The sequence below is a fragment of the Mandrillus leucophaeus genome, unplaced genomic scaffold (assembly GCF_000951045.1).
Source record: "Mandrillus leucophaeus isolate KB7577 unplaced genomic scaffold, Mleu.le_1.0 Scaffold671, whole genome shotgun sequence".
Taxonomy (NCBI): Eukaryota; Metazoa; Chordata; class Mammalia; order Primates; family Cercopithecidae; genus Mandrillus; species Mandrillus leucophaeus.
The window spans coordinates 463,271-478,136 of record NW_012107264.1 but is presented as its reverse complement, the minus strand read 5'-3'; the positions used below and the strand labels follow the sequence as shown (position 1 = coordinate 478,136).

The window sequence follows — 14,866 nt, the reverse complement described above, 5'->3', positions numbered from 1 at the left end:
TAACGGATGTACCAATTTATGTTCCTACCAACAGTATACAAGGGTTCCCTTCTCTTGACATCCTTGCCAACACTTGTTATTCTTTGACTTTTTGATAATAGCCATCCTAACAGGTGTGAGGTAATATTTCCTTGTGATATAGAAAAATAAAGTTTTAAAAGCAACTTTAGAATTGGTGAGTGAATTCTGCTACTGATGATAAACAAAACTATACTGTTGACAACAATAATATTCAATTATAGTAAAATAGGAAATTGTAATGTAAAATAGCTATAAAATGTTTAGCTACATTAGGATAAATAAAATTACATTGTTTTCGGAAACCTGACTTACATAAAATTTCTAGTACATTTTTATTTACTTTGTGTTAGGGGACTTGTATCGTTAACACATAAGATGTAATTGGGCTGTGGTTTTGTTTACCAAGTGTGGCAAATCAGAATATACAGCTAGCTTTTTCTGTTTTTCCATTTTGGAAAAATAGTCTCCTTAAATGAAGGTAGCACAGTACTGCTAGCAATTGGAAAAGGCTTTGATATCGGACCTTTAGCTAGATTCTAGTTGCAAAACTAGAACAAAACTGTTACTCTAAGAACTGACATTTTCTTTATGAGAAGCGTGCTACGAAATCAAATACTAAAAGCATCACATCAGCGGTTCTTCTACGCCCTCTGTTGGTTATTTTAAGAAAAATAACATGAAAAAAGATGTGATGTAACAAAAATGGCTTAATTGGTTTTTACTATTCAATTATGTTACTCCTTATTCAAGTAATATTTTTTAAAGAGTAAAGTTCTTAAATTAAAGGATGATTCCAATAAGCAAATATTCACTTTGTTTATGAATCCAGACTTGAGGAAAATAATTGAATGGAGGATGGCCAAACCTGATATCCAAAAAATGTAACCATAAATCTCAGGGCAAAAGGATCAAGGAACTTTTCTGGGTTTCCTGTGGCTTTAGCATCCATCTACTCATTGTATCTAGTATCTAAACAGCCTCCAGGAACTGGAGATTACAACTAAAAGTAGGCAGACCCAGACATCTCACACATGGCTTGTTGGCTGACTGATATTATCAATGTGCTTTTCTCCCTGCTTATTCATTCAGTATAGATGAAATGCTGCTGAACCCTGGAAAAACATTCTATCCAGTTTCATACAAAGCACCTAATTATAACTTTTCCGTTGGAAACAGGAAATGAATCCTATGACGGCATAGTGGCTAACACCAGCTTTAAAAATGCTAAGTAGAGAACCTAACACTTAACAAGAAAACAAAATAACATATTGAAGTATTTAAAAGTCACTTTGACGGAAAAAAAGCACAAGCAAGCAAGACATGATTCATTTTTATTCTATAATGTTCTCTATTACTCATTAATTCAGGAAAACTAATTTTGAATGCAGTGTTAAACAACCACATAAAGTGAAATAAAATAAAATTTAAAAGACGAAGAAATAAAATGTCCCAAACCATAGATTCCTGTAAAGGAATAACTCCTAGTTTAAGGTATTCTGTATGTACCTGGACCACAGTTGAGATCACGGTTGGTAACTCAAACAGAGGAATCCTTAAAATATTAAACAAAGACATCGATGTGAACACTTTAGTGGCTGTTAAAATGTTTCCTTCATCCAGTAAGAAATAGACACAGAAGGTTGCCAGGGACACCTAAAAAATAGAGATGTGTTGTGTTACTTTCTTCAAATTTCTGCTGATAACATTATTAGTTACAGTCCCCAAAATTAGAAAATAAAATCTAAATAATTTTGTTTCCAGCGTTTTTCTTTTAAGATGTTATACCCTTACCACAGTTATTATTACCATTTATATTGTAAACCAGTTCATCTTTTCTTTAAAATTCAGAAGTTTTATGTAAACTTATTTTCCAGTTGCATACATTCTGACATATATATAATAATTATTCTTTCTTTGTGTCATAAGATTAACTGAGGAAGATATGAATAAATCTTGTTTAAGATTTATATTTGTTCTTATAAGTTTCATTTAGAAAAGGCAGAAAAAAATCATTCATGCATGCGAATGGACTTAACTATCATATATATAGTCCTGGCTTAAGCAAATACATCTTGGATGGTTTTACCAAAGTATTCCAAATGTAAATATTGCATTTGCTTCCATAATACTCACTTTTGTTGAAATTTAAAAAAATTAACTATCGACATAGAGTGGCAACTTTGATTCAAATTGATGCTCCGGTAACCTGTGACTTGCTTTTCCTTTGGCTTTTGCCCATGGCTTCATAGTTCAAGGCAATTTATACTCTAGTTAAAATAGCATGGGATTCCCAATGTTTACATGGTGTAATAGAAAGAAAATAATGTCACTTCATGTCAGTTCGCCTCTAAATACTAATTTTGTAACTTTGAGGATGTTTCCAACTACTCTGGACTTCCATTTTGTCTTGTGAAATGAGAAAAATAATGCCTTATTATTGCGAGATTGAAAAAAAGGCAATGTATGTAACTTTCCTGACATTCAGTAACAACTCAATAAATGTTGCTTCTCTTCTCACTTCCATATAATGTGCCCTTTGAGTCTGCTTAAAAGGAGTCGGTCATACATATCAAGCTCTAAAACTGGAATGAAATTCTGAAATGTAGATTGTGTTTTTAAGAGATATAGGCATATATGAAATCTCTGAGAAATTTACAGAGAAGTAAATCTTATTATATCTAAAAAATACAGATCAATGAAAACACATACAGTATTTCCCCTTTCTTTATAACTTTTGTTCTCTAATCCACATAAGTTAATGAATGTATTTTCTTTACAATTTTAATTCAGATACATAATATTTAACTTTATACATCTTAATTCCAAGTAATTTGGAGGTAAATCTGTAAATCAGATTTGAAAATAAAAACAGGAAATATGACATACACTTACCAAGAATGGAATGCAAGTTAATGTCAGCATGGAAAATACAGTAAGATACCTGGCTGATTCTTGAAATTCCAATTCCTGATCTCGAATTTTGATAATCTTATTTTTATAAGAGGGTTCCCATGCATAAAGTTTGAGGATCTGTAAATGAGTCACAATAATTATCTGACAATCTATATCATAGAAGAAAAAAATGCACACATACAAACAAGTAACACACACACACAAAATTGTGAAGATAAAAAATGATGGTACAACCATGAAGAAAATTGCATTGCTTCCACTTTGACTGAATCAGAATATTTTCTTAAATTGTGGTATTTTGGGGGTGGAGCAGAGCAGAAGGAGGGAATGACCACCCAGCCTTATGTCCCCACCACCCCCAGTAACTTATTTCCGAGCCAGACTCTGGCAGCATCCCAGCTGTAAGGCACGAACTCCATAGAACTCCATAGGCAGCTTCCGTCTAGCTCAGTTCTGTCACTCTTCCTGCTGATCCAACTCTCACTTCTGTCTACTACCTTTTTCTTTATAGCTAAACTCTTCTCCCTGCCATTCCAGTTTCTCCACGACAGATGTTTTGGGACTTCAAGCCATTCTCTGAAAGCTGATTAGTGTTTTGAGATTGTAAACTATTTTCTGAGACAGAAAATGTGGGGAAATAGGATCCTACACTGGCTTATTGCATTAAACTTTAGAGTGAATTGACTTACATTCAAATTCCAGCTCTATGCGATGCTTAATTTTTTTTTTCTTTTTTTTGAGATGGAGTTTTGCTCTTGTTGCCCAGGTTGGAGTGCAATGGCATGATCTTAGCTCACGGCAACCTCCACCTCCCCAGTTCAAGCGATTCTCCTGCCTCAGCCTCCCAAGTAGCTGGGATTACAGGCATGAGCCACCATGCCCAGCTATTTTCGTATTTTTAGTAGAGACGGGGTTTCTCCACGTTGGCCAGGCTGGTCTCGAATTCCTGACCTCAGGTGATCTGCACACCTTGGCCTCCCTAAGTGCTGGGATTATAGGCTTAAGCCACCGCGCCCAGCTGTCATGCTTAATTTTATGTGACTGCTTGACTGGCTATGGGGCCCAGTTGTTTGTTCAAACAGGAGTCTAGATATTTCTGTGAAGGTATTTCTTAGATGCTGTTAGCATTTCAATCAGTTAAACTCTGAGTTAGACAGATGACCCTCTGTTATATGAGTGGACCTTATCAAATCAGTCGAAAGCCTTAAGAGAAAACGCTGAAGTTCCTCAGTGGAGAAGGAATTCTGCCTCCAGAATGCCTTCAGATTCAAGATAGCAGCATCAACTTCTGCTAGAATTTTCGGTTTGCCCACCTGTTCTACAGATATTACACTTGCCTGCCCCTACAATCAGATGAGCCAGTTTCTTAAATCTCTCTTCATATTTCTGTATATCTGTATCTCTCTATATGAAATCTATTGATTCTGTTTCTGTGGAGAACTCTAACACACTCTCACTGGTTCTGTAAATTTAAACCTGACCCTTAACTGCTCAGTGTCTTGGTTTCCTAGTTAATAAGATAGAAATGGGAAATCTTTTTCTTGAGGTTTATAAGAATTCCATGAGGAAACACATATAAAGGAATAAGCACAGCATTTGATGCATGGAAAATATTTAATAAATGGTAGCAATTATCAGTATTGTCAGAGAGAGGTTCTATAACACCTGTTATCAGATCCCGAGGATACTGACCGCTCTCACTTTTAAACTATCCCAGCTTTTCTAGAGAAAAATAATTTGCAACATACTATTTATAGAATAGCATTTATGTGATCATTTGTGTCCCACATAAAATAAACTAAATGACACCTCATCACTTCCCTTATATAAATCTGCCTTTACACTGATGGGTGTGTTATGACCACTCTTGCCTGCTTCATCTCATCTTTTCAATACAACACCTTAAAATAAGTAATATTTTGTGACTTTTAGGATATTTGTGTTCACTTGTGTGAGAAACAAAAAGAAAATGGCTGCATTTTATTTGACTTTGCATTTAAATGTTGTTTTAGTGATAAGAATTCCTGTAATATCTGAAATCTGAAATTTTCTGCCAACAATTATTATCTGTCATCACTCTGAGATACGGAGAACACTACAAACTTCCTCTGTGTTACTATGCTCAGAATAGGTGAAAGGCATATCCCTTTCATATTACCTTAATTCCATGTAGGATTTCTTTGAGTAGCTTTATCTGTTTATCTTTGTTCTTTCTTTGGCTTTTCTATTTAATGGAAAGAAAATAAAAGAATATTTGACAAAATTGGTAATACTTTTACTGATATGTCCAGAGCTATTTTTAAAATATGCTCTATTTTCTCTATTTTATTTAAGATTTAGTGGAGAAAAGCATCTTACAATATTTATACATTATTCTATTGACAGTGTTGGAAGACAGTTATAAATAGGTAACTTGAACATAGCCAACAGGAGAATAGTAGAAAAGTAGAAAATATAACACGTATTTAAACATAATTTGTTTAAAATTGAATAATAACACCCACATTCTACTAAGATAGAACACATTTCTAAAAACTCCATTAACTGTTTATATACGTACTTATAACAGAAGTGTCACAAGAATAAAAATAAGGCTCTCTATAAATTTTATTTGTTCTTTGGGAATTAGAATAATTAAAATGTATATTTTCAAATACACTTCCTTTTCTTTATATAAATGTTATGCAATTGTATTTTTATTCAAATATTTAACAATTATAATATTTTATACTTGTTTGAGTATCGTTTCTTAAGTGTTTTCTCCATTAACATTGGCACTTTATGTTATATGTCATAAGTATTTGTATATCTTATGAAGAATGCTTTTACGAGCTAATATCCATCATATTCTGTGTGCGATTTTATACTAATAATATCGTGTGTGATTTAAAGACATATTTTCTTTTCTTTTCTTTTTTTTTTTTTTTTTTGAGACGGAGTTTTGCTCTTTTTGCCCAGGCTGGAGTGCAATCGCATGATCTCGGCTCACCGCAACCTCCACCTTCCAGGTTCAAGCGATTCTCCTGCCTCAGCCTCCCGAGTAGCTGATATTACAGGCATGTGCCACCACACCCGGCTAATCTTGTATTTTAGTAGAGACAGGGTTTCTCCATGTTGGTCAGGCTGGTCTCGAACTCCCGACCTCAGGTGATCCACCACCTCGGCCTCCCAAAGTGCTGGGATTACAGGTGTGAGCCACTGTGCCTAGCCTAAAGGTATATTTTCTATCTAGTGTATTTGGACATAATATTGAAATATCTTTGAAGGTTATAGGACTCAAAGGTTCAAAAAAGATTTTTGCATTCTTAATAATGTGCCTTTAAATAGCAGTTTTTAAAATCCAGAATATATTTTTAAAAACTGGTTAAAAGTATTTGTTATAATTATAAACAAATCTGTTATTCTAAACACTAGCATGCTAAGTACCTTTACTTCATAAATATACGCTATTTTCTAGTTTTTATATTTAAAGATCAGTCATCTTTTATTTGAAAAATTAAGAAAAATATAAAATTATATATAAGTTTTAATCACTTAGGGGTATTAAAGTAATAAGTAAAAATCTACCCTCCTTCTGTCTAATTCTACTTTACAGGTAACTATTCTTTAAAGACTGATGCTTTATCTCTAGATTACTTCTATGCTTATGCAAATATATTTATAGCTATGTATCTTCATCTATTTACCTCTCCATCACACACATGTGTATAGGTATATTCACATTTTAATAATGGATCAATGATATAGCTACATATATGCATGATATACATGCATATATTTAATCTACTTTTTGCTTTAAAATATGATTGACACATTTCCATGTCAATATATATTGTTAATCTTTGATCCATTTAAAATTATAAAATGTTTTCATAAGCAATACATCCGCCTCTGTTAATTTAACATGTGAAAGCATCTATCTCATTGCAGTGTGATTTCCTTCAATGCAGTGAACTCTGTGGTTTCTCCATTTCTTACAGTACAGCATAGCGCACACTGTCTAACACATGGCGGAATGTCAAAACATATGTTGATGGTAAGATGAATGACTGATTATAAAGGAAGAATATCAACATTAATTTAGTGAAGCATTTCCTGTCTGCTCGCTGCAGTACCTCACTTTTCAAACAACCAAGCATACCCCTACCTCCAGGCTGCATGCATACCCTTCCCTTTGCTTGGCATGTCTTTCCTCAGACGTCCACATGAGTTACTCCTTCACCCTGTTGATATCCCATTCCCTTCCTGAGGACTTTCCTGATCCTAAATGTAAAATGGCATTCTTTGTCTCTTCATCACTGTATCTTTACTAAATCTTCTTCATATACAAATGTTTTCTATCTATTTATTTACTTGCTTAACGTCTGTCCCCTCCACTACCCCTCATGAGAGCTGGACTTGTCAGTTCCCCTCACTGCTGTACTTCCTGTGCCTGGAACACTGGCTGACATAGGATACATGCTTGGTCAATGCTGATTGAGTGAATAAGTAAATGATAAAATTGGATGATTTCCATTTATAACTCTCTCTATATGATTAGCGAGATGGTGATTGTTCATTTAAGTCAGAAAAACTCAGCTCCTGTTTGACACATGTAACATCAGGCAGTCATTTTCTTACCTTTAACTTTTTTATTTTAGTTGCAGCTAAAGCATTTATTGGTATAACAAACACAAGGACTGCCACCCCTGCTAACACTGCTGGGCCCAGCTCTTGCCAAAGGAGATATATGGCCATTAGGATTTGAAAAGGGGCAGACCAGAGGAGATTGAGGTTTGCTGTCAAGTCCATGAGTTGCTGAGCATCCGCTGACATCAAGTTAATAATTTCCCCAGTGGAAAACTTTTGTCGAGAAACATTTGATAAAAGTAGGGCCTATAAAAAGAGAAGCAGAATATTTTAGAGTTCTGTGATTACGGGGCATCTTTATAGTCAAATAATGGTAACTTTTAATATCAATGTTTAATATAATTAGGAAAATGTACAAGGTTATTTATGTACTGGGATATTATAAAACGCAGAAACATGATTTTTAGGTGAGGAAATATAATTAGTGATTAAAGTATATAGTTTTAGAATAATGTTTATTGGCAGAGAGTAACGTTTGGGTTTCCAAACAATAAGAATTTATGGAATACTATGCAGCCATAAAGAGGAAAGAGAGCATGTCCTTTGCAGGGACGTGGATGGTGCTGGAAGCCATTATCCTTAGCACACTAACGTAGGAACAGAAAACCAAACACCACATGTTTTCACTTATAAGTGGGAGCTGAACAATGAGAACACGTGGACACATGGGGGAACAACACACACTGGGACTTGTCATGGGGATGGGGGCAGAGGGAGGGAGAGCATCAGGAAGAACAGCTAAAGGACACTGGGCTTAATACCTAGGTGATGGGTTGATCTGTGCAGCAAATCACATGCAGCACATGTTTACCTATCCTGCACATGCACTCCGGAACTTAAAATAAAAGTTGAAGCAAAAAAGAGAACCCTCAATAACTTGTTAATTGCCAAAAAAAAAAAAAAATCTCTTCTAGATATATTAAGGCTCTCCTCCATTTGGTGGTGTCCCCATAATGCTAAACCATCTAAATATTATCAATACAAAGTACACAAATGCATCAATGGATATCTAATGAACACTGATGAATAGTTTTATGCTTGAAATTGTGGACCATTTAAAAAGGACATAATTTTATTTCTCAAAGTGATTACAATCTATCTGTAAAGCTACACACACACACACACACACACACACACACACACACACAGTTTTTGCTGTAAGTGTAAAAACAGCAATAAGGGCCATGGGAACTTAGAGATGAAAGTACTCGAAAGGTGTCATAGAGCAGATGCAAATAACATCTTTTCTTCCAACTCCCAATTCTCACTTTCCACAAGTGCATGCTACTTAATATGTGTATACTGAATCCAGTACCCCCAAGCATAATTACTGGTAACTTCTTACAAAAGATGAGGATAGAAATTGATTTATCTAATTATTCATCCATTTAAAATTCCCAGTGAAATACATAAACAACTGTAAAAGTAGTGGGAGATTTGTATTTGTACTGGAAACTGGACAAAGTTTCATTTATATATCAAAAATTTTATGAAAACTTCCCTGCATTGATTTAAAGAGAGACAGGACTGAGACTTGGGGATAGCAAGAGAAAATGAGATACAGGAGTCACTCTAAATCTATCTATTCAATAAATTTTTTAAAAAAATGGAAAAGCCCATCTGGAATATAGTAGGTTGGGCCCACAGTGGAACATATAGCCAGGAACATATACCCAGGTATATGTCATTAGCAGTTTGTATGTCTTCTTTGGATAAATGACTATTCAGCCTTAAAAAAAGAAGACAATTCTGCAATATGAGACAATATGGATATACCTTAAGACGTTATGCTAAGTGAAATAAGCTAGACACAGAAAAATAAATACTGGATGAGTTCGCTTATATGAGGTATCTAAAATGGTCAATTTCATAAAATCAAAGACTGGAATGGTGGTTCCAAGGGTGGTGGGGGCAAGGGAAAACTGGAAAGTTAGTACTCAACAGGTACAAAGTTTTAGTTAACCAAGACGAATAAGCTCTAGAGATCTGCTGTAATATATTGCACCTATAGTTAACAATAAACGCATTTTAAACTTAAAATGTATTAAGATAATACATTTCATGTTAAGTTTTTTTGCAATAATAGAAGAAAAACTCAATTGCTTTAGACTATTAGAGAAAATACTGAAAGTTATTATAAGATTGAAGGTTATTTGTATGGCATTTCTAACACTAGGGGAATTTTTCAGTTTTTCAAATTTCTTTCAGTATTTTTTTCTGCCAAAATTCACAATCCACTAAGGGCAATTTAGTTACCATTTATTGCTAAATTATACAATCTAAGCTGCCTTTTGTTTTACAAAACAACTTGAAAGAGTACTGTAATATGGCCAATTACAGTGGATGGTGTAACATTTCTAGAATTGTTTGGTAGGAAGTACTTTAGTCTGTTACAGGAGGAAAAATGTGATTCAGATGAAAAGAAAGGAAATCTAAAACAATGTTAAAAGTTTAGAAGCTTCTAAGTACTCTTCAATCAAAATGAAAATTAACCAGGTCATTTGTTACCTAATCACTTTTTCTAAGAAACTGTTATTTAAACTTCTATCCAAGTTTTAGATTTGTTTTTTACAGTATTTTCATATCATATAAATCTTAATACACACACACACACATACATAAAGCTGTGTGACTTATCTGTTTTAAAAACTTCATTCATTTCCCTCACTGAATTATGCTCTAAGAAAATTCACATGAACCAGATATAGTTCCAAGCCCCACAATCTTATCACTAGTTCAGTCCTTAATATTTCATTTTATAAACTGACAATGAAATTTGTTTTGCAATTTCACATTCTTCTTATATATTTGTTACTTTCTAGACTCGATGCCAAGACCCTAGTTCTTCATTTCTTTATTTCTTGAATTATTGCAGTAGCTCTAAGGGTCTCCTTCTTTTCTGTCTCATCTGTTTTTAATCCTTTTGTCCTATCATCTGTCTTATGGCTCAAATGGGTTCCAATTTCCTATAGAATTAAGGTCCATTTTAAAAATATAGTTTTCAAGTTTTTTTTTAAGCAATCCCTTCTGACTTTACTATCTCTCCCACCATTCTGGACATGAAACATTGTCTCAAGCCAAAGTAATCTACTCACCATTGTCTGAGCAGGCCTTGTACGCATTTCTGTACCTTTTTTCTTCTATGTTATTCCAACATCAGAGCCTTTACCCCATGCAGTGCATCCTTCCATTATTCCATGACCCACATCGTGCAATATTAACCATGAAACTTTTCCTGACCATCCTAGCTGCAAGTAATACACATCATTTAATGTAGAGCTGCAAGGGCTCCAAAAATTTCCATCCCAATGGTCTTCAACCAGAAGTATGAGAAAGGGTAAAGCTGAAGGTGGTACCACATACCACTTATAAGAATGCATTCTTCAACCCCTTTTGTGCCAATAAATATGCTGGGATTCTCTTTCTGACTCTAAGAGCAGGGTTTGGATTCTGTCTGTCCTTCTCCTGACTATACTTAAGTATCTCTACTTTAAGAATGTGACTAAATGTTTACCAGTTTTTGGGTTTTTTTTTTTTTTTTTTGCATTTTATAATTACCATAATTAAAGTTAATAACATCTTTAAAGTACAAATGGAGACAGTGTAGACACCATGCTAGCCAGTATGGTAGCCGCTAGCCAGATGTAGTTATTACATTAAAATTTAAAGTAATTAAAATTAAAAATGGACTTCTTTAGTTGCACTAGTTACATTTCACAGGCTCAGCAGCCATATGTGGTTAGTATCTACCATACTGTACAGTGCAAATACAGAACTTTTTTAAAAAATCACAAAAACTCTATTGGACAATGCTTAATGGAGGAATGCCCCCAGACTGCCCATATTAAACCCAGATCTAATTGATGCTTCTTTTTTAAAAAGTTCTTATTTTTTATTTTATAGATTTAGGGGGTACAAATGCAGTTTTGTTACATAGCTATATTGGTTCATGGTGTCATCTGGGCTCTCAATGTAGCCATCACTCAAATAGTGCACACTGTCCCAATTAAATAATCTCTCATCCCTTACCCCCACCCACCCACCCAGCCATCCTAGTCTCCAGTAGCTATTATTTCACTCTGTATGTCCATGTGTACACATTATTTAGCTTCCACTTATAAGTGAGAACATGTGGTATTTGACTTTCTGTTTCTGAATTATTTCACTTAAGATAATGGCCTCCAATTCTATCCATGATCCAGCAAGTGTGACATGATTTCATTCCTTTTTTATGACTGAGAGTATTCCATGGTGTGTGTGTGTGTGTGTGTGTTTTTTTTTTTTTTTTTTACACACACATATACAGCACATTTTATTTATCTGATCATCTGTTGATGGACACTGAGGTTGATTCCATATCCTTGCTGTTGTGAATAGAACTATGATCAGCCTACAAGTGAAGGTATCTTTTAGATGTAATGATTTCTTTGGAATCATGTTTTGTTTTTAGTCTCCAAGAATTTCCATGCAGCTTGCACCTGTGAACTAAGGGGTAACAGAATCGGAGTTTTGTGATCACAGAATCTTGAAGTCATCAAGTGGAAGGAGGCCCATGTTCTTTCTTGCAAACCTAAAAATGATATTCCCTGAACTGTATTCCAAACTTACACTAGTAATTGTGGATGGATAAGGAACAAAGCACATCCTGATACCTTCACCCCTGATATACTTTGGCTCTGTGTCCCCACTCAAATTTCATCTGGAGTTATAATCCCTGTGTGGTGAGGGAGGGACCTGGTAAGAGGTGATTGGATGATGGAGGCAGTTTCCCCTATGCTGTTCTCATGGTAATGAGTGAGTTCTCATGAGATCTGATGGTTTAAAAGTGGCACTTTCCCATTTGCTCTCCCTCCAATGCTCTAATCATGGAATGAAATCCTGTTCCATATGGACTATATACCAAAACAAGTGTTAGCATTCAAACCGGTTTCTAGATTCTTCTGTATCTTTATTCCATATTGGAGGCAGCACATACTGCTTCTAGAATTAGGACTGGGACAGCCCCTCTAATCCTGTATTTGGACCTAGTTCTACAGAGCTAAACTCTGCTGCAAGTTCAGTTACCATTTACTGCTCAGTTTGTACTTGGCTTTCCAAGATCCATAAAACCACTTCATGCCCCCATTGTGGCCCAACAGAGCAAAATGACCTGTAATGCTTCATGTCCAGCTCAGCCCAAATTAATCTTAAACAATCTCTAAGGAATTATACAAGGTCTAGCCCCTGTAGTCACTATTCCCACTTTGCAATAGACTTAACGATGACACTTGTTTCCCTTTTTATTTCTAACAGCTTGCTCTAATTTCTACTTCAGTCTGTTCTGTTTTTAGATTTAAGGTGTTGGGGCTCAGAACATGACACCCCAAAATATGGCACCTTGGCATGCTGAGCACGTGGAACTGAAGAACACTGGGAAAGCCTCAGAAGCAAAGTCTCTTTGACCCTCTCCAGCCCTTTTGTCTCCCCCTCCTCTTTCTTTCCTTTTACCAAAAATGAGTCACAGGAACTAGAACCCCTCTCCCTACAAACAAGACATTTAACTCAGAGAGATAACACTTTTTCCCTTCTCTCTTGAAGACCATCATTCCAGAAGGCTCCTGTCCAATATCCAGGGAAAGGAATACTATACAGAGAGGCCAGGAGGAATCTGAGTGGAAAGGTCATGCTGGGCTTCTCCTCTCAGTTCATTAATATCGGATCATACCCTTTTGTCTGATCACATTTCTACACTGCTGTCTATTCTTTATAGAACCTAAGCACAAGAGTAGACAGTTTTCCCTGGATCGCTGGGTCTTACTTCTGAACATGTAAAATCTAATTAAATTAACTTGTTTTATTTTTCTCTTTTCAACCTGTCTTTTGCTATAGGAGTGTCCCACTGAACTCTTATGGTGGGTGAAAAGAGGTATTACACCTTTCTGCCCCTACAAAAGACTGCTTTTATTTAGAGCAGTTTTAGGTTCACAGCAAAACTGAAAGGTACAGAGAAATCTCATATACTGCTTACCCTGCATGTGCATAGCCTCCCCCATTATCCTCCACAGAGTGGTACATTTGTTACAGCCGATGTTACAGCCGATACATCATTACAGCCGAACATTGTTACATTGTTACAGCCGATACATCATTATCACCCGAAGTCTGTAGTTTGCATTAGGGTTCACTCTTGGTGTTGTACATTCTATGGGTTTGTACAAATGTATAATGACATATATCCACCATTATAGTATCACACAGAGTGGTTTATTGCTCTAAAAGTTATCTGTGCTCCACATTTTATGCTTCTAAATTCACTCTTTCATGGCAGTTTAGTCTTTTATGCTTGTAAATCCACCTACATCTCATGTCTAAACTCCAATGCTCTAATCATGGAATAAACTCCTGTTCCATATGGACTGTATACCAGAACAAGTGTTAGCATTCAAACCGGTTTCTAGATTCTTCTGTATCTTTATTCCATATTGGAGGCAGCACATACTGCCTCTAGAATTAGGACCGGGACAGCCCCTCTAATCCTGTATTTGGACTGAGTTCTACAGAGCTAAACTCTGCTGCAAGTTCAGTTACCATTTACTGCTCAATTTGTACTTGGCTTTCCAAGTTCCATAAAACCACTTCATGCCCCCGTTGTGGCCCAACAGAGCAAAATGGCCTGTAATGCTTCATGTCCAGTTCAGCCCAAATTATAATACTTCCTTCCCCTTACACGAAGTCAATAGCTCTCTCACAGACCTTTTCAAGACTTTCTATGTGAAAACTTCCTTAGATGTGTACAACCCTTGTAGATTTCCTATTCATCTCATGTCTTATGAAATCTGCATTTAGTTTCACATGTTTGTTATTTATGCTAACACTTCCCTCAATTTATTTGGAAAGCAGGGGCTCACTTGTTCATTCGTGCATTCATTCATTTATTCATTCAGTAATCCAACTTTAATAAAGTGTAAAAGTCATTGTCTCATATGATAAAGATACAACAGGTGAATAAATTTCTATTCCAAATGCTGATGAACCTACAATTTATATCAGAGTGCAAAGCAGGAACAAAGTACACTTATTGCTTGGATAACTACTTGATAACTAGGGGAAGGAGGAAGCTCTTTAACTGTTTATAATTATGTTGTAAATAAAATACCCTCCATGATAAAGAGGCAGTGTTTAAAATGGTATTTTCCAAAAAGGACTAATTAAACTTTAGGGTTATGCCAGGAATAAAGATCAGCCAAGTTTGAGAGGCAGGACTTAGAATAAAAGAGCAATGGAGAATGACTGTATAAAAATGAATGACTTCATTGCCCAAAAA

General features: G+C 35.3%; 1 protein-coding gene across 1 annotated transcript in view; it reads right to left on the bottom strand.

Moving 5' to 3' along the window:
- The window catches only part of LOC105555157 (canalicular multispecific organic anion transporter 1-like), a 103,354-nt gene that overhangs the window by 61,134 nt on the left and 27,354 nt on the right, over positions 1 to 14,866 (bottom strand). Inside the window, exons 5-8 of the mRNA XM_012001960.1 lie at positions 7,555 to 7,809; positions 5,093 to 5,158; positions 2,914 to 3,051; positions 1,528 to 1,674 (exon numbers count right to left, since the gene is read on the bottom strand). Of these exons, the coding sequence (XP_011857350.1) occupies positions 1,528 to 1,674; positions 2,914 to 3,051; positions 5,093 to 5,158; positions 7,555 to 7,809 (606 nt within the window). The remainder of the gene's footprint in view (positions 1 to 1,527; positions 1,675 to 2,913; positions 3,052 to 5,092; positions 5,159 to 7,554; positions 7,810 to 14,866) is intronic.